General features: G+C 32.8%; 2 protein-coding genes across 2 annotated transcripts in view; one reads left to right on the forward strand and one right to left on the reverse strand.

The window, feature by feature from the left end:
- The window catches only part of LOC126850757 (probable multidrug resistance-associated protein lethal(2)03659), a 209,410-nt gene that overhangs the window by 148,225 nt on the left and 39,809 nt on the right, over nucleotides 1-21,376 (reverse strand).
- The window catches only part of LOC126850951 (odorant receptor 10a-like), an 81,487-nt gene that overhangs the window by 3,144 nt on the left and 56,967 nt on the right, over nucleotides 1-21,376 (forward strand). The window contains exon 3 of the mRNA XM_050594441.1: nucleotides 13,162-13,468. Coding sequence (XP_050450398.1) covers nucleotides 13,162-13,468 — 307 coding nt within the window. The remainder of the gene's footprint in view (nucleotides 1-13,161; nucleotides 13,469-21,376) is intronic.

Genomic DNA, 21,376 nt, shown 5'->3' on the forward strand with positions numbered 1-21,376 from the left:
TATTGCGTAGACGTGGAAAAAGTGTTTATTTACATTTACGGGGACAAAGCTCCTCTTACTTCTGATTTAAAACTTAAATTTGGGTTATCTTTCAAATATTTAGAATAATGTATATATATTTGCGATATTGTAATCATTCAATCAAATTATTCTACAATATGTTTGCAATTTTACTTTGCGTATAAGCTTTTGCAAAATTTAGTAAATAATTGCACTTTTATTGAAATTTGCCAAATAAAATCATTTTTAACGAGCTTTTATTTAAATTTTAATAAAATAGTAATGAAAAGAAGTCAATTAATTGAGCTTCACTATGTCACTATTGTTTTAGTATAATTTTTATTATAATTTCCGTAAATTATTTCCATCTGAGTTGTGCTAAAAAAATTATTTTTTGTTGAATCTGAATTTGAAAGCAGAATATTAAGAAAAAGATATATATTATTTATGTTACGTCCTGGTGATTCCACGATTCCTTCCTTCCGCAAAATTGCGGCAATCGTCTATTGGTGATAAAAATGAATCGTTTAATAAACAGAGCATCTTGCGCCACGTATTCCATTACAATTTAATCACTGTCAATAACTATATCTATGAGTAACCGTGAGAAAGGCATAAAGAGATCGATAATGAAACCACAATAATCCCCTTAAAACAAATAAAAATCAATCGATATCCCTTGCAATAGAATCTTCCGGCGGAAGAATAAAGCGATACCAAAAAGATAATAAAATTTTTTTAACGAAATGCAATTAGATAAAAAATGATAAAACTATCTCAACTAAATACTTAATAAAATATAGCCGTACCATTCGATAAAAGTAATCATAAGAAAATTCTTTCCTAATTATAAGGAAATAAGATCTTTTCTAATCAGGTCACACGTGCACGAAAGTCCGCCAAGAAAGTTAACGATCAAGAGACCTTTGAATTGATTATCAAACTCACCAATCGACGATTACCACGAATAAAATACGAAAAGTAGGAGAAACACCCTGCCTAATGAAGACACTGGGATAATTTTTAATTTGTTAAAGTTAGAGGATTCTTACTTCCGTACATTAAAGAATCCCTATTTCTAAAAATTAGAAAACTCGTCTTTGAAAAAGAACTATAAAAAAAGGGAACTCATAAAACTGAATAGATCATTCATTGGAGCAATCATTCACTTATTTATTTTTTCCGCAGTCTTATTTTGTGCTTTTGCACCAGGAATTATAAGTTAGTTATTTGTGCAACCAGTGTCCTCACTTGGCATCATCTCCAGAGAAATATATCTGCAACCGAATCGAATATCGGCCTACCGACATGAAACACAGAATGAAACACTGCACTAATTCGCCATCCCTCTGACTCCGAATCATTATTTTAAAAAAGTAAGTCTAATTAAATAATTCTCCATTTCCTTCTTTTATCTTATTTTTTATTTAAATCAAAACAATTCCATAAAATGTTTTATTTTTTTAGATCATTAACTCGTTCCATAACAGCTGTAATAAGTTTTAGAAAATTTTAAAACTTAATTTAACACATATGCGAGTGACCAATTTTATATTTCCGACCGTTCTCACATATACTTATTCATTTATACATTTTGATTTTAATTTTATTTTTCTTATCCTATAATTAAGAATATACTTTATATTGTAATAACCAGTTAGAAACTAAATTTTAAAGATAGAATTCCCCTTTATTACTCTGATGCTCTCCGCACTCATGTATTACCCGCGAGTATACAGGGTGCCCTGCAAAGATTGTGTCAACGCTCGTGAGCAGGTAGAGGACAGTAAACAGAAAAGTCTCTTACCATTATGCAATTATGCAATTTTCACAATAATTATTGAAATATTAATTAAAAATATTGGCGAATGAGCACGCGTTTCGCGCGGCTATCGCGCGGCTAGACCATAGAAACATACGCTTTAGGCATGACAGTGTCGAGCTTCATAGTGTCGCACGGCAACGAAAAGTTTGGTCTCACGACGAGAGGGATATGCGTGAGACCAAACTTTTTCGTTGCCGTGCGACACTACGAAGCTCGCTGCTAGAACGCCTAGAGCATACATCGCGCGAAACGCGTGCTCATTCGCTAATACTTTTTAATTAATATTTCAATAATTATTGCGAGAATTGCAAAATTGTAAAGGATTTTTCTGTTCAATTTACTGTCCTCTACCCGCTCACAAGCGTTGGCACAATCTTTCAAAGACACCCTGTATAAACAATCACGCATACACCCACACAAATCAAGATTAATTTTTTTTACTTAAATAAATATAAGAAAATGTATAAAATTTAATTTTTATTTTAATAAATAAATTTATATATTTTATTTAATTAATCAAAATATTTCTTGATCCCTCTCATGTTCCCAGAACGAACATCGCATTTAATCCCATCCCGCATAATAGGGATTAAATTCCTTGATAAAAAAGGGATCATTAAACGAACGTCTGAATAGTGTAATAGCGAATCGTCGTTTACCTGATTTTCAGATCTTCGAGTTCACTCGAATTCTTATGTCGCGAGGCGTTTGATTTCGGGATAATAAGAATAGTTGTTGCTTCCTTTGTGACTTATCTTTCCGCGAGTCTGGACGTCATATTTATTTTATTTGGGTGTAGTTCCAAAAAGTACTCACCTCCGATTTTTTTGAAACTCAGTATTCTTACGTATTTTGATGGGCTGATTACGAATATCGTAATGAAATTGACGACTATTTGATTTTCATGGTTTTCACCATGAAAAATCCATAAAAATTATAGTTTTTTACGCTCTCAGTAAATACGGAAAAATCATGATAAATTTAGACAAAAGTTTTAGATCTCACAGAGATAAACATTTTAATTTCTATACATTTTCACCGTACGAATAATAATTTTCGAGGAAATGGAGTATAAAGACAATAATAGCATTAACACAAAAATCCTAGGTAAATATGCATATTAGCGCCGACCTCATCGATTTCAATGACCTTGATATATGTTATTAAGGATATAATTCTGAGTAACTTTTTCTTCTAATTTAATCGTTGCTTGTTGCTCATTAAAAAGTTATTAACAAAAAAGTTTGAAATATACTAAAGTACATGCATGGACAGAAAGCACGCGCGCCACACACACACAGACACGAAGGACGAGTGCAAGGGGAATCTTTGGCTCCCCTCCCACACCACGCCGGTAGGCAGGGACCTTACTTTTCAACTTACAAAGTATATTGTAAAGCAAGGTCCACTCTGTCTACCGGCGCGGTGGGGGCAGAAGATTACCCTTGCCCCCCCCCCCCTCACGTGTGTGTGTGTGCGAGCGCACGTTCACGTGCTTCCTATCCATGCATGTACTTTGATATATTTCAAACTTTTTTTGTTAATAACTTTTTAATAAGCAATGAGCGACGATTAAATTAGAAGAGAAAGTTATTCAGAATTATGTCCTTGACAACATATATCAAGGTCATTGAAATCAGTGTGATTGGCGCTAATATGCTTATTTACCTAAGATTTTTGTGTTAACGTTGTTATTGTCTTTATCCATTTCCTCGAAAGCTATAATTTATACGGTGAAACTGTATAGAACTTAAAACGTTTATCTCTGTGAGATCTAAAACTTTTGTCGAAAACATTTATAATCATTTTTCGTATTTACTGAGATAAACGTAAAAAGCTAAAATTTTTATGGGTTTTTCATGAAAATCAAGTAATCGCCAATTTTCACTATGATATTCGTAATCAGCGCGTCAAAATCCGTAAGAATACTGAGATTAAAAAAAAATTGGAAGTGTGCGGGCACGCGCGCGTGTTTATATAATACATATGTATATGTACGATAACGACATGGACGTTTCTTAAACATAAATTTTCACATTACAACTTTTTACCACAATATTTCTGCTTATTAGCAAAAGAAAAAATAAAGATATTTTTTTTATATAATTGAGATCCAAGCTATCTCTATTAATCCTATTAAGAATTGGCCGTTTACTGATGATAAGACTTATAATCTAAGTTCATTCTCAATTTGATAATTCGTGTATATGTATAGATATTTGGTTATCTCGCTGTTATTGCGTGTGATTTGAAATGAAATACCATCGTGTGTTTAGATAGATAAGTTATTCTTTATTTTTGCCATGTTTCTACCATAGACATAGAAAATAGAGACTGAGCATAAACTTCTGGGATAGACGAGGAGAGTGAAGTCACTGCGGGACGATGCGACGAAGTAAATTGTGCCTAAATTTGATGCGTGCATTATATCGCTCAAATTTATGTTAATGATACTCGTGTTGGCAGATGTCAAACTGTCACAGGTATTTTGACACTATTTGTCTATATGTTGAAGTAATTTATCAAAATTAAAATATCTAAATACATAAATATATAAAATATATATTTATATATTTGCAAATATATAAATAAAATTTAACATTTTTAAAATGCATATTTTATTATGTATATAAAATGTACATAATAAAATATATTAAAATATATTATATATTAAAATATAATATTATATTTGTTATAGAATTAAAGATAAAGTATAATAATTATGTTATAATAAAGTATAATAACTAAGTATAATAAAATATAATAATAAAGTGTAATAATAATTGTGTTATAATAAAGTATAATAATTAATAATTAATAAGTTATATTATATTATATTATTATTTAATATTTAATAACATTCAATATAATATAAATATTAATAATATTTATTGATTTATTTGATACACTATATTATATATAAAATAAATATTTAACAATACAACATATAATACAATAATACAACATATAATAAAATAAAATATAACACTTAATACAATAGATATTCTTCATTGAAACATAATATAAATTTATTGAAAAATTGACACTGACATTTAAATCTATTTATATTATTCAAAACTATATAATGTAATTTAATTTTTGTAATAAGTAATAATAATAATAATAATAATAATAATAATAATAAAATTTCTTTAAATAATATAAATAAATCTAAAAATCAATGTCACTTTTTAACAAACTCATACTGTTTGAGATTGCAACAATCTCGAACTTAGCATGTTGTTGCCGCGCGACCGCGTCGTCGCCGCGCGCGCGATGCGAGGCGGCGTTTCTGCGACCGAGCGAAAACGCGCGGTATCAACAAACACTGTCGCTCTTCTCGAAGGATCTAAGATGAAATTGTGACAAACAAGTCACCTAAAAACTGTCGGCGGAAATGAGCGAATTTCGGGAATCTTCTGGATCCTTCGAGTAGGCGACGACCTTATAAAAGTGAGCCGACAACCGAGCTCGGCTCATTCCGCTCAGAGTAATCGACGCGTGTACGCTATTCAGGTGATTGAAGAAATTCGGTTTCGTTCATAGAAATAGTCGTATATTTCAGTGCCGTTGTGTGACTACCGGAGTGATTCCGAGACAGACGATTTATCGCTGTTCGTCCGCCGCGAGCGAATTACAGTCGTATGACACGTATAATTAATCTTGTAAGCAGTGTACATATCATATTTGTCGTAGAATCAATCGCGTCTCGATACTCGCGGGTGTGTCTGTCCGTCGGCCGTCTCATTTCGCGTCTTTTGGGAGCACGCTCGCTCGCACGTTCAAACATAACATTCGCGCACATATACTGTTTATATAAAGATCAATGAAAAATTATACGATCAAACTTACCTGTAAGTAATGTTCGATCATGATTATGCTAGACATTTTGTCTGACTAAATCAATATGTAGTAACGCCAGTTGCTCGATCCGCCACAGTTTTTAAAGTCCGCTTAAAATTTCGTGCCCCCGGCTATAAAGGGCGTGCCTGGTTCCCTCATAACGTCACGACGCCATTATATTTGAAAGTCAACTAATTGTATAACGAATAGATCAAAATTGGGAATAGAAGGTGAGTTTGATCTATTCGGACAAGATGTCTAGCATAATCACGATGGAACATTACTTACTGGTAAGTTCGTTTGATCATATAATTATGCTGCGTCGTCTTGTCCTCTAGATCAATATGTAGTTGTTTAAAATTTAATGCAATTTGTATTTGAACGTATTTAAGTATACATATAACTTTAGAACATAAACGATTCTTAAATCATAAGCGACTAATAATAATAAACTTTGTAACAGATTTAAATGACTGCATTAATAATAGAATTTGCTACACTCATATTTTCTATTACAGGCCGATTATAAAATCGTGCAAAGACGATTGATTTTACCGTCCAACCTGCGGCTTTCCGAATTGCATCGATATCTGTACCCCTTCGAAATGCTGCAGACATAACCGCATGTCTTGTGCTATGTGTAACGAACATATCTATTTCTATACCACTTTCGACCATTACTTTTAATCCATCTAGTAATTGTTTGTGTTGTCGCCGCCTGATGCGGTTTTTTATGCGTCAATAACAATATATCTTGATTCTCAGCTCTTATCCGCGCCGAGAGTTCTATATATTGACATAAAATCGTTGCTACACATAACCGTGGTTGTTCTTTGAAAAACGGCAGTAGTAATAACAGTTCTTGTCCTTCTTGGACCAGATGTTTTTTTTGATCTGTTATTTTTATCCTTATTTCTGTTTCACTTCTTTTAATATTACTAATTCTTATTTTTGTAAGTGTCTGTATTCTTTGAGCAGTAACTAATGCCAACAGCATGACTAATTTCTTAGTTAATAATTCAAACGATAAATTCTCGTGGGGTCAAAGCGTTTTTAAATAACATAACACTGGGTCTGGATTCCAGATTTCCTCATATTTCCGATTTAGAGTTCGTAAATGAGCCGTACCGCAAAAAAATCTTTTAATACTCGGATCTTGCCCTATCTCTTCTCTGATGATTAATGCTACTGCTGATCTATATGAGTTTAGTGTACCATATGATTTAACTTGGCTTAAACAACGTGTTAAAAATTCGAGAACTTTCGCTGACGGAGCCTAAAACGGGCAGATCTTTTTATCTTGGCAAAAATCCACATAAATTTAAAGATTTTCGATATTGTTTAATCGTTCCCTCTGATAATGACGCCATCATCACTGGGATCGAATCTTAAACGCCTTTTAAGATAAACGCTTGCCTGATAATCTCCCGGCAACCAGGGAAAGCAACACTTGTAATGGATGATGTCTGCAATTATCGATTAATAAATCATTTTTAGGAGTAAAATTAATCGGGTCTACTACCAGTAAATTTTTAAACAGAGGATACTACGACTGAGTAGTAGGCCAAAAGGGTACAATTAAAACTCCTTCTGCCTTGTCGGTAATTATCTTTTGAATTGTTCTTAAAATAATTGCAAACGGGAGAAAAGCGTAAAAATATAAATCAGTCCACGGTACAGTAAACGCGTCTACAGCCCACGCTTCCGGATCTCTGTGCCAAGAGATAAATTTTTACATTTTGCATTAATATGTGGTGCAAACAAGTCTATATCGAATTTCCCGAATGCCAATTTTACTTCCTTATAAGCCCAATCAGCTAATTCCCACTTGGTTTCGGTTTGTACAATTCTCGATTCTTCCTCTGCATCCATATTCTCATTAGAACTAATGTAGGAAGCAAAAATCCACAGATACGCGCTTCGCACCACTGCTAAATTTCTTTTTGTTAGCTTCGACAACTTCGGAAACTAAATACTATCCATGCGATTTATATAAGACAATGCTGTTGTATTATCGATGCGCAGTAAAATTTCACACGAGCGTTTATCTTCAACGAAACATTTTAACTCATAAAATACAGCTTTTAACTCGAGAAAATTAATATGTTTCTCTCGTTCCTGACCAAAAATCATGTGTTTATTCGTTGTCAGGCAACTTCCCAGCCAGTTAGGGATCGCTGAATGTTTCCACCTCAAACTGTTCGTCTCTTATTGGATTAGTGCACATTATATTATCAATCCACCAAACTAAATCTGGTACTATTTTTTTCCAAAATTATCATATCTTTATCATAATTTCCGTTTGTTTTTTCTAACGCTAAAAATTTTATTTGTTTTGATGGTACGACTTTACATTTTTCTAGATTTAAAATCATACTTAAAGTTTCTAAATAACTTTCTGGTTTCTTTAACGTTTTTTCGACATTCTTGTGTTGATTGTTCAAACAAGAAAATATCGTCGAGATAAAATACTGACAAAAACTCTTTTGCTTTCAAACTTTGAGCTATTGATTTTATTAATTTAGTGAACACGAAAGGAGCTGTACACAAACCAAATGGAATATAATTAAATTCGTACAACTTGTTTTTAAAACTAAAATGAAGATATTTTCGAAATGATTTTTCTACAGGAATCATAAAATAGGAATTTTTCAGATCTAATGTCGCCATGAATAAATCTTTACGCGTTAAGCGAATAGCTGTCTTTTTATCCTCCGTCTTAAAGTGAGGCGACGATATAAATGTATTTAATTCTTTTAAATTAAGAATAAATCGCATGTCACCGTTAGGTTTAGCGACCAAAAAGTATAAAATAAATTAATTTTTATTGAATTTACATCTAGAAATTGCACCTTTTTCAAGCAATTTACCAATCTCACAAGCAAGCATTTTATGTGCTGTTAATCTTAGTTCTATACTTTTCAGTCGCGAAAGTGATTTACTCTCAAACGGAATAACATAACCTTTTACACATTGTAAAATAAATAGATCGGTAGTCAATTTTTTTTCCATGCAGGAAGAAAATATTTCACTCTTCCTGCAATTCTCACCGTGTTTAATCCTTGTGTTAGCGACTGTTCTTGGACCGGAAATCTCTCGATTTCTGTCCCTTCCGTTGACTGTTCCGGTGACTCATCCCGGAGGGATGGTGCTAATTTGATTTCCCGGATTGACGCTGGTTCGAATATCCGCCCTGTCTCGATCGTGATGACTGTAATCTACGATTTTTTCCTCGAGTTTCAAAATTTCTCTGCTTCCCACTACCTTGTTTAACTAAATCCTTGAAAGATTTTTTCATAACCTTTGCCGCTTTAAGACTGTCAGAAAATTTCTCGCCAAACAGCCATTTGTCGATCGAAGAGTCGTCGGCAATATGCTTTACAGTAGGATTTAGTCCCAGGACAATAAATGATTTTCTTGTTTTAAACATATCATGATGCAAGTCAGACAGAACCCTGCCTGCATCGACAAGGCGTTCGATAAATTTTGATATGTCGACGGTACGCTTGCTAGTTTTCTCCGCATTTAACAACTCCGTTAATGCCGCGCCGATAGCGTTGAGCCTAGCTGATTTTGAGCCAGATACTGATAAGTATCTTCTTAATCGCCAAAGTAGACAAGGCAGTCTTGACCTCGGGATTTAATTTTGGCGCATTAGTGAGACGGCAATTACCTATTGTTAGATATTTCTCTTGAAGATCACGCTTCTGATCTTTCGATAGGCCATCTCGCAAAATTTTATCTTAACATTCCGCTACTGCTACATGGATATCGGGACCGATTTGATTATCTTTATCTGGATCATCTTCTAATAAACCCAGCACCGACTCGTCAAGTTCCACAGGTTTATCCGTCCCTTCGACGTCTGGCTGTTTCACTGATATATCTAACTGATGTTCTCCTTCTTTATCGATTCTATTCGCTGACATCGATGACTCTGATTCGCTCGAACCCGAGTACGACCGACTGGAACGTGACGCATCTCATAGATAACGCTCACCGCTCCCTTTATCGGACCAATTTTCTAAATGTTTCTTTGTTCACCTCATCAAGTTTGACTGTTTTCGACTAGAATGCGACGCTCATCTATATTCCTCAGCGACACGCTCGTCATTCTCTTTGTCGGAATAGTCTCTGCTTGAGCGTTATTGTAACGAGATCTCGAACATTCTCGCCGAATCTTCTCACTGGAAAAAGATAGCTTATATTCGGTTTCCAAGCGACATAGTTTCTTTAAAAAAGAGTCCTTCATCGATTTTTTCCGTTTTCGTGAACTTCTCACCGATTCATCTGACGATGAAATCATATTTTCTTCTTGAAATCCAAAATTTTTTACAACAAAATTTTTTATTATGACTGTCTCGGATCGCACAAAAAGATGTAATGGCATCGTGACGTTATGAGGGAACCAGATACGCCCTCTATAGCCGAGAACACGAAATTTTAAGCGGACTTTAAAAACTGTGGCGGATCGAGCATTTGGCGTTACTACATATTGATCTAGAGGACAAAACGACGCATCATAATGTATTATATTATATGTATACATATATTTTGTATTATATATGTATTATAATATATGAATATATATTATATGTATATATTGTATTATATATATGTTGTATTTTATTTTATTATATCTTGTATTAATGAATATTGTATTTATTAATATATTGTGTTATGTGTTGTATGATTGATTTGTATTATATGTATGTTATATTGTTAAATATTATATTTATTAATATAGTGTATTAAATAAATCAATAAAATTAACGATACTTATTATAAAAATTGAATGTTATTAAATATTAAATAAAAAATATTAAATATTAAATAATATCAAATATAATTATATAATTATAAAATATAATTAGAATTATATAATTATAATATAAATATTATTCTTTATTTTTAATTCTATAATATATTTAACTTTAATATATTTTATTATGTACATTTTATATGTACATTTTAAAGCTGTTAAATATATATATATATATATATATATATATATATATATATTTATATTATATTTATATATTTATATATCTTATTTCTGACAAATTTCTTTAACATATAAACAAATACTGTTGTAAAATACGCGTCACAGTTTGACAGCCACCAACACAAGTATCATTGACGTGAACTTATACGATATAACAGCCAATCAAATTTAAGCACAATTTACTTCCCGCAGTGGCTCCCCCTCCCCCCCCGCAATGATATGCTCAGTCCCTATATTTCTATGTCTATGGTTTCTACTATCACAATGTGATAGCAAAGCATGCTTGATTTCTACTGCATTTCTGCCGTTAGTGACTGATGTAATAGACCTTGCGTAATATTGCTACTATCTATTGCAACGATATAATAGCAAATAATAGTTGATTTTTGTTGCATTCTTACTATTATGATATATCGGCAAGATATGCTGCTAGAAATTAAGCTTAATAAGGACGCAGCACATAAACGGAATCTGCTCCATATTCGGAATCTGCTGCAAAGTTATAATTAAATTTGCTGTTATATTGCTAATATATTGTTAATATTTTGCTATCTGGAAACACAATAATATAGCTATATATCTTGAAGAAGATATTTTCAAAATGTCTTTTTTAAGAATTTACACACATTTCTGCACATCTACATATAAATTGTTGCATGCAATAAAAAATATCAAAGATGTTATAAACCTCAAAAATTTGCACGTAATAATTTTTCTACAATATAATTTAATATTACATTTACATGCAGTTTTGATAAATAGGTATATCAATAGTATATTAAAAACTGCGTAAAAGGCAATACTCTGATTTTATCATCATTTAAATATGTTACAGGGAATATTCTTTTGAATAATTCTTCGCAAGAAATAAGTGGGAGATTTTGGTTTATAAAATATAAAAACTTATTTTCAATTTTAAAAGTAAAGTTGGGTTGGATTAAGTTTAGATTTTTGTTGAAGTAGAAGTGCAAAAAGAGGGGTTCCACTCCTTCTTCGCCCACATATCAGTAAATAATTTTTCCATTTAAAATTCACAAATTCGTGTAGTTGCATGTTGAAAGCTATTAACGAACTGCGAGATGAAACAAATACTTTTTCCATGTCTTCTCTACAATAAATACAATGTACACAAATTTCACTTTTTCTAATATTACTTTCTGGAATCTGAGAAAACGCATTCAAAATGTGAAATTTTAATTTATTATGTCTCTTAAACTAATGCCGTTTCCCACTTATTTCTTGTGAGAAATTACTCAGAAGAACCTCCTCTGCAACATATTAAAGTGACGTTTTAATTTAATATAGAACATATTTAAGTGACGTTTTAATTTAATATAGAAAATTATTTTCATTCTTAAAGCAGCATAAATTTTTAAACTTGAAAGTATTGTAAAAATAGAAGAAAAGATGATAATATGTACTTTTTAATTTTAAACACAATACTTAAATTTAAAATATAATTATTGCACTAATGATCGTCAATAGTGTTAGCAAATATATCTCTTAACATGTATTATTAGAAAAAAAATAAACTTATTGGAAAAACATAAAAATTTTGATAATACATTGCAAAATATGAAAGTGGAGTAGTAATATGAAACAAGCATTAAAATAAAAGCAAAAGTTCTTCACTTTTTTATTATTATGAGACTTACTATTAAAACAAACTCTTTATTGACTTTTTTTACATAAAAAAAAAATTTTAACATATTTTAAACATAAAAATAAAAAGTAAGTTTAAGAAAAGTAGGCAAGTATTACTATCCGATACATTGCAGATCAAGCTGCAGATAATATCTTAAATTTAATAATAAAGTAAAAAATATAATTTTTTAATTTTATTCTTAAAAAAAAATTTAATTAGAAAACACAATATATCTGTTTTCGACGACTGTAAATAGCATGATATTGACAATAGTACATTCTATTAACTGAAATAGAACAGAATGATTATGATTATTATAATTACCAATAGATTGTGCTGCAATAGTTTAAGAAATTATGTTTACCTCTTCATATTACTTTAGTCAGTCAAGTTTGTTTAAACAGATTTTGTCAAGTATTTGCTACAAATAGTTTTTAGCTAAGAAAAGCTAAAAATTTAATACAGAGTTTGTTAATTTTGATTATATCGACAGACTACGAGCAGAATTTCGACGGAGCTTACTGACATAATTTGACAGCAGATTAACTGCAGAAACCGAGTAGAATTTGTAGCCATCAGTTCTTGCTTGGTTTTTGCCACTGAATTGTCATATTGCGTGCGTGTTCAAATTTTGCTCGGTTTTGACTATTAATTTGCTGCCAGCCTTTTATGAATAGATTCTTCAAATAAATCACAAGCCTAATGCAAACATAATTGATTTAAATTTGCTAGCATACTGCACGCATTTTTCTTACCGTGTATCCTGTTTAATCATATCTTCCCCTATTAATTGTACAATTTTTCTTTTGAAATTAATACTAATATAATTGATTATTTTTTCAGGACTCCCTAAAATAGTAATAAATGAAAACATGACTCAAGTAATTTACTTATTGCCGTATCGCTTTCATCTATTTTATGCAGTCGAGAACATGCGTACTTACATGATTACTTACGCTTTAGAATTACCATTTGTTTTTGTCAGTGGTTTCGGGCAAAGCGCAGCTGATTGTATTATGGTCACCCTTGTTTTTCATATTTGCGGACAAATGTCAGTTTTAGCTTCGCGCATTAACAATATAAATTCCGATCTCCTCAGTTGCAGACGCGAAATGCGACATGTGGTGCGGATGCATATACGGCTACTACGGTAAACTTATTATACATTATATTAAATATAATTATATATTTAATAATTATATATTTAATAAGGAAAGATAAAGCGCGCACGTATACACACACAAATTCCTGAAGTCACAAAAGATTTTTTTTTTTGCAAAAATTTTCAATTAAAAATCTTTAAAATGCTTATTACATGATTAAAATATTAAATTTTAATAATTTACAAAAGTTTGATTCTTTTATTGAATTTTTGCACAATTTGATTTTATTTCGGTTGATTCCATCTTCGGAATAAAACCTATGAATCATTACTCTATGAGATAAAATGTAAATCAGATCAGAATTAAATAAATCAATAAATAATCCAACTAACTTTAACGTAAATTTAAAAAAAACTTATTATTTATAAAGTAGATATCAATTAAAACAGAGATTATATTTATTAACATTTTTAATATTTACATATTTTACATATAATTTTACATATTTAATATTTCAATAAATGTTAATATATAAAACAAAAATTAAAAAATAGACTTAAGGAGCAAATAGCGGATATCCGTGCAATATATTCAAGTCATAAAATCATATAATTTACAAACATCTTAACGGATCAATCTTCATAAAAAGCATTCTTATATAAATAACAAAAATATGAATTGCAAAAAATAAATAACATAAATAATGAATGCAGACGTTTCTATTCTCGACTGGACTTTTTTCAGTGGTATATAAATATAAGATAGACAAAATACAAGCAGTCAAGCAATAAAAAATCAGAAAATGTCAAATAATTGCTATTACTCATGGACATGTCAGCATAGGTCGAGATTCATTATCAATCACAAAGTTTTACTCAGAATTTGAGAAGAAAAATTAAAGTCAGACTACCGTCTGAAAATTTAACAATGGTGTAATAATGAGAACTAAAAAGAAAATTCATAGTTTGACAAAAACGCCACTCACCGATGGAGTTTATAGTAGGCGTAAAATCAAAACTATACATAACTCGCATAACAGTAACGCTTCGCAGCAAGACTTATAGCGTCTTTTATTGGGAAAAACTTGCTTACACTGGAAACACTGAGTGCTTAAAGCGTATTTCATTCGCAATGAAATGTGCAGCACTCCTGTGCAGAACATCCTCACTAATACTATCAATGAAATACGTTTTAAGCACTCAGCGTTGTCAATGCAAGCGAGGTTTTTCTTTTGGAAAACGCTATTAAACTGCCGAGCAGAAATGCCAATTTTAATATGCGCCACACGATAAATCATAGTAGAAGGGATACACAAACATAACCGCGTACATGTGATGAACTCTGCGGTCGCGTTTTATAACGTCTTAAAATTGGCATTTGTGCTGCCGAGCAGGCGCGGAAGACAAACACATATGAAAACAAATGAAATCAACAAGGCAAACAGAAGTAAACATAAAGCTGAAATTGTAAAATACGATAAATTTAAATCTTATTGATCTTTTTGATAATCGGTAAGGACAAAGAATTGAATAATTTAGTGTTACCTTGCAGGTTTAAACCAAATTTTTATTTTTTAATGGATAACATTTCGAAAGTGAGTCTTCTCGTGTAACAAGGTTCATTATCTAAAATCTATATACTATTATCCCAATTAAACTTATAGTTTTTATTAATTCTGTGCTCGGTTATCACAGAACTCTGAAAACAAGATCTATTTATTGAGTTACGATGTTTTATTCGGATTTTTAATAACCTTTTATTTTGGCCAATGTAGCGCTGCAATTCTTTCAATCAATTTTATTGAACATGTTGTTGTGACTTAATTAAGGCAATATATTTTTATGTATTTGATGAACCGTTTCAGATTATCAAGACAAGCGTAAGCTAAATGTAGATCAATATTTTTAACAATGGAATTTAACATTATTGTTATACAAGATTTGGCTTTGATTTTACGCCTACTACGGACTCTTCATTGGTGAGTTGCGTCAAATTATAAATTTATACCTTAATTCTTATTATTCAATCATTGTTAATTTTTTAGGTGTTTGTCTGACTTCAATTTTTCCTCCCGCAAGATCTGAGTAAAATTTTGTGGTGGATAATGAATCTCAATCCTATACTGACATATCTTTGAAGTGTTAGCAATATATATTTAACACTTTCTCTTTATTGCTTGACCGTTTGTATTTTTTTATTTATAACCACTTTTTTATAATATCACTGTGAAAAAAATTTAATCGAGGACAGAAATGTTTGCCTTTATTATTTATTTTTTTGCAATTTGCGACTTTTATCACCTACTTTTATTTATATGAGAAGGTTTTCATGAAAGTTTATCTGTTAAGATATTTGCAAATTATATGATTTTCTAACTTAAATATATTGCACATCCGCTGTTCATTCATTTATTAATTGCTCCTTTATTTTCGTGACAAATTTTTTTTCCAGTTTTCTATATCAATGTGTTTAAAATGTTCCAAAAATCAAACAATCATATTTTTAAAAATGTATGTATGTAAAGGGAGTATATAGAAGTACACCTATGGGGCTATGGATATATTTCTTTATCCTTCTATTAGTGTACCTCTCTTATCTTAGGGAACGAATCATTGTGTGCGTTATACGTATGTACGTATGGGGAGAGACTCACTTGCGTACAGTACAATTGGACATGTTACAATTGCACACTGTGCTATCAGATACATAAAATTGTGCACCGTCAGATTGAAAATTACATTTGCAAATTGTTCATTTGGATACATCTTTTTTGTGCATTGTTGAATTGGACACTATTTATTTTTGGGCATATATATTTTTGTATAAATTGAAATACATACACACGCATGTATATATATAGAAAACTTTTAAAATTTTTAGAAATTTACTATCAACTTTATTTTGTTAATATATGTCTGCTATAGTGGTTACAGTTTGTTTACACACAGTTTGTTTGCGCACAGTTCGTTTATGCACAATTTATTTGCACACAATTCGTTTACGAACATAAATTTTAGTTTTAAATCAGAAATTGGTTTTGGTAGGTTATATGTGTTGAAAATAGAACTCCTTATAGAAGGGGGAATGCCGGTAATCCACTGTGTCCACGCATATACTTTACATGCGTGAAACAAGGTCTAACTCACAATTATTGTATGGATGAAAAAGTACACAAACGAATTGTGCGCAAACAAACTGTGCATAAATGAACTGTGCGCAAACAAACTATACGCAAATGAACAGTGCGCAAGCGAATAGTATATAAACCCAGACAGCACAAGACATCCTCAAGATCATCCTGAATAAGTTCAGAACGGTACAGGACATTTGTAAGTATTAAGATATTATTATAAATATATTTTATGACAATTTAATACATATATATATATATATATATATATATATATATATATATATATATATGACTACTTTTAGTTATATAGGCTATTTAACATAATTTAGAAATGATAAATATTATCCTAGACAGCACAAGACATCCTCAGGATCATCCTGAATAAATCCAGGATGATACAGGATATTTGTAGGACGTATTAGGATATTTATAAATATACCTTATAAAAATGTTATGAAAATGTAATATACATAACTACTTTTAGTTATATAGGCTATTTAACATAATTTATAAATCTTAATTATTATAACAAGTATTAATATCCTATAAATATCCTATTAATATCCTATAAATATCATTGGATGTCTGTAGGATATCTGTTCTGTCTATTATATTGGATGCCCTTTGGATTTCCAGAGGATATATCTACATGTGTTATCTGGCAATTAGTTGATAACATTAATTCTGTTTAATATTAATAATTGAATTTGATGCGCACGTTTTCATATATCCAAAATTATTATATATTTAACATTTTATGAGAAATGTGCGCAACATGCCAAAAATTTCACGAAAAATAGTATTTAGCGGCTAGTTCATTTATTTACCACTATGCGACGCGCGATGCGTCTATCTCGTATTTGAATTTCAATCAAGAGAATTATATAAATCTTGCGAAGAGCAACTTGCAGAAGATTAAAGATGTAATTATTTTTAAGTCTAATTTTTTATGCAATCCCAAACATAGGAAGGTAAAACTCCTGTTTAGAGCAGGCAGCCCCAATAACTTTGACCTTGACATATGTTATTCAAGGTCATGATCCTGAGTAACCCCCAAGAGGTTTTAGCCGTCGCTCATTGTTTATTAAAAAGTTATGGTAATTATTCAGAATTACGACTCCACCTGCAAATGGGCTGCAAATTTTTTTGATAACTTTTTATACTTAGGAAATAATGTAAATAACAATTTTTAATGGGTGGAAGTCCAAAAAAAAAAGTATTACCAAAAAAAGTTTGAAATATACCAAAGTATATGCATGGACAGGAAGCACGCGCGTGCACATACACATACACACACACATGAGGTGGGTGCGGGAAAGGGGTCGAAGGCCCCCCTCTTTCAATTCCCCTCCCGTATGTATATGTGCGTGCGTGCGTGTGTGTGTGTGTTCGTGCGCGTGCACGCGTATGCGTGCGCGTGCTTCCTATCCATGCATGTACTTTGGTATATTTCAAACTTTTATTGTTAATAACATTTTTTTGAACCTCCCCCGATTAAAAATTGTTATTTACATTATTCTCTAAGTATAAAAGTTTTATCAAAAAAATTTGCATCTCATTTGCAGGTGAAGCCGTAAATTCTGAATAATTGCCATAACTTTTAAATAAACAATGAGCGACGGCCAAAATTTCCTGGGGGTTATTCAGGATTATAACCTTGACAACTTATTTAAGATTTAAGATTATTTAAGAGTTAAGATCAAGGTCATTGGTGCTGTCTCCCCTAAACAGAAGTTTTACCCATAGAAAATTCAGCTATTGGATTGTTTAGAAATCGAATAAATAAGAGTCCGAAAAAATAAAAAATGTTCATGTAGACTAGAAAGTCTCAAATATTAAAGAACGTGAACTATTTTCAGTATTAGATTTTCAGTACTGGCAATAAATAACAGGTCGCAATTTTCAGAATTTGCTTCCTGAAATGCACGAAAATCCCTAACATATACCATAGAAATTTTTAGAATGTTTCACAGGATCTCCCTGAATTCTCCAGAGGCTAATATCGGCTATCATTTTTTTCTCCTCAAAACATCCAGAGGAGATCCGAGGATTAAAATGGGACAACTTCAGAATATCCTACATAAATGTCTTGGATGCCCTTTGGATATCCTAAGGATATCCTTGTGCTATCTGGAAACGAACTGTACGCAAACGAACTGTGCGTAAACGAACTGTGCGTAAACAAATCTTACGTAAACAAAATGTGCGCAAATAAACTGTGTGTAAACCACGGATCCACAATAGGTGTAATAAGCCTCAAGCCATAAGAAATTGAAGATCAATTACAATCAAATGTGAGAAGAATAATCAATTGTTGTAATTTTTTATGACTTAAGGCTTACTGCACCTATTGTAGATCCGAGCTAAACGAACTTTGTCAACTGTAACAGATGTTTGTTTAAAAAATATAGTTAATAATAAATTTCAAAAAATTTTAAAAGTTTTCTATATGTGTGTATATATTTTAAATTTTATCAAAAATGTATGTATGTATATATATGTATATCTAAAATATGTATATCTATATGTATATCTAAAAGCAACAGTGTCCAATCAAACAATGCGCAAAAAATGTGTCCAAATAAAGGTGTGCAAATAAAGGTGTGCAAATGTAATGTGTCCAATCAAATAATGCGCAACTTTATGTGTCTAATAGCACGGTGTCCAATTAGTCCAGTATTGTGTGCAAGTGAAGGCTTTTTGTATGTACATATGTGAACGTATGTACATAAGTACATACTTATAAACATATATGTACGTATATACTTATGTATATATATGTCCGTATGTGAAGTATCCCAAAATTGATTTGTCTATAACTTTTAAACTAGAGGGGATAAACTAAAATTTCAACATGACCTTCGTGGATAAACGAGCAACTGGGTTGCAAACGACAAATGGGCAAATATTAGCAAAAAGGAAATTGTAGATTTTCCAATATTGGGAAGCAAACGAGTATCGCATGGCAACGAAAAGTTTAGCTTCACAACGAGAGTCGGAGTAGACTCAGAGATGCCAATTGAGACATGCCACACAACAAAAAGTGAAAGAAATACATACATGTGATGCGCAGAGAGCTCTAAAACGCGAGGTCAAACTTTTTGTTGTCGTGCGACACTGCGAAACTCGCAGCTGACACGCCTAGAGCGTACATCCAACGGTTTAGCCGCGCAAAACACGTACTCATTCGCCAATATTTTTTAATTAATATTTCAATAATTATTGCGAAAAGTGCAAAATAGTAAAAAAAACTCTTCTGTTCAATTTACTGTGTTGCCACTCACGAGCGTTGTCTACAATGCTTTGCATCCTAGACACCTATATATGTGTACATATATATATATATATATATTGCGACGTTGCCGTTCCGCGCGCGTCCGCCGGATCTCTCCCCGATCGCTGAGCACGGGATACGCGCCCGCGCCAGTCGCAAATAACGAAAGCCGTACCGAATTTCCAGAGTGGCGTTAATTGTTCGACTTAATTTCGTTATTTTAATTTATTATTCTTTTCGCTTGACGTTATGCTTGGAAGCCTGATCGGAGGAGAAAGAAGGCAGCCGTAAGTAAACAAATCAAGACAGTTCGGAAGACAAGGGGGCGACTTGCGGGAGGACGTGAGACGGAGGGAAATACGCCGACAATCGAATCCGAAGAGCGCGTAAGGCGCGAGAAGCGAGAGGATGGACGAATCCTCGCGCCAGAATACAGAACCGCGCAGAAATGTCTCCCCAAAAGGTCCCAGGAAGTTCCGTCGCCGCGAGACGTAGCGAACGAGGAGAAGAGATCAGCGGAGGTTATAGCCCTGTCACCGTTGGGGACGCTCGGTTGGGGCCTTCCGAGGGTCCTTTGCACGGGACTCCGTAGAATAATCGATCGCGATCCTGGGGATGCGCGCACCCCCAGTATGATCATGAGCGTGCCATCCGGCCGCAATCGAACACGTTGTCACGCTATTGGTCGCGATAACATGCACCCCGGTGCACATCCCTGGCTGGTCCGGAGCTATCGATTCTAGATCGCGTAGCTTTCGGGACAGATATCTGGCGCGGACGTCCGAATTAGACAGACGTAGCATCGTATAGTAATGAATTGTGTCGAGCAAGAGCAAGCAAGTGATTGGCGAGGAATCCCGGCAACCACGAAGGAAGCAGGATTCGGTGGGACCGAGAGAGAGAGGACGACGTCGACCCTCCCGAACGAGAGACCCGTTACCGGTGAGGTTGCCCCAGCATATTAGCCACACGCGATCGCGATCGGAGTCAGCCGTTCTGCCGTCGCGATCGTCCTTTTGGAGCCATTTCGCGTTCGAGCCGAGCTCGAAAACTCTGATGTCTTTCGCATAGGAAATAGAGTAATTTCTAGTGCGAACGATCGCGTCGGCAAGCGGTTTGCGCTCCGAAACATCCGGAGTATTGGTTTCCGCGAGTCGAGTCGCTATTGCGTGCCGTATAAAACATGCAGCGTTTCTCTGGAGATCGCGGATCGGAAATATGCGTAATACATTAGTCGCGTAATTTCTCGCCCGTCTAGCGTTTAAGTCGTATAGGCGTGAGTTGTCTGTCGTTGAATGTAAGCGTGTTTCGCGATTATGTATTTCTTTTTAATTTGTTAACCGTCAAGTGTGAGTGTATCCCGCGCGGATATATTTCTTTTATTCTTTTTCCGTCGAATTATATGCTTTGAAATGGATGAGCAATAGAGAAATCTCGCGATTTGTACGAAATATTGTAAAGTATTGCAAATTATATTTGCGCAGTGTATGCTTCGGGATTACACTGGATGCATGTGGGCGTACTAAAATAAGGAGCGAAATTATCGAC

This window comes from Cataglyphis hispanica, chromosome 7 (assembly GCF_021464435.1).
Source record: "Cataglyphis hispanica isolate Lineage 1 chromosome 7, ULB_Chis1_1.0, whole genome shotgun sequence".
Classification (NCBI taxonomy): Eukaryota; Metazoa; Arthropoda; class Insecta; order Hymenoptera; family Formicidae; genus Cataglyphis; species Cataglyphis hispanica.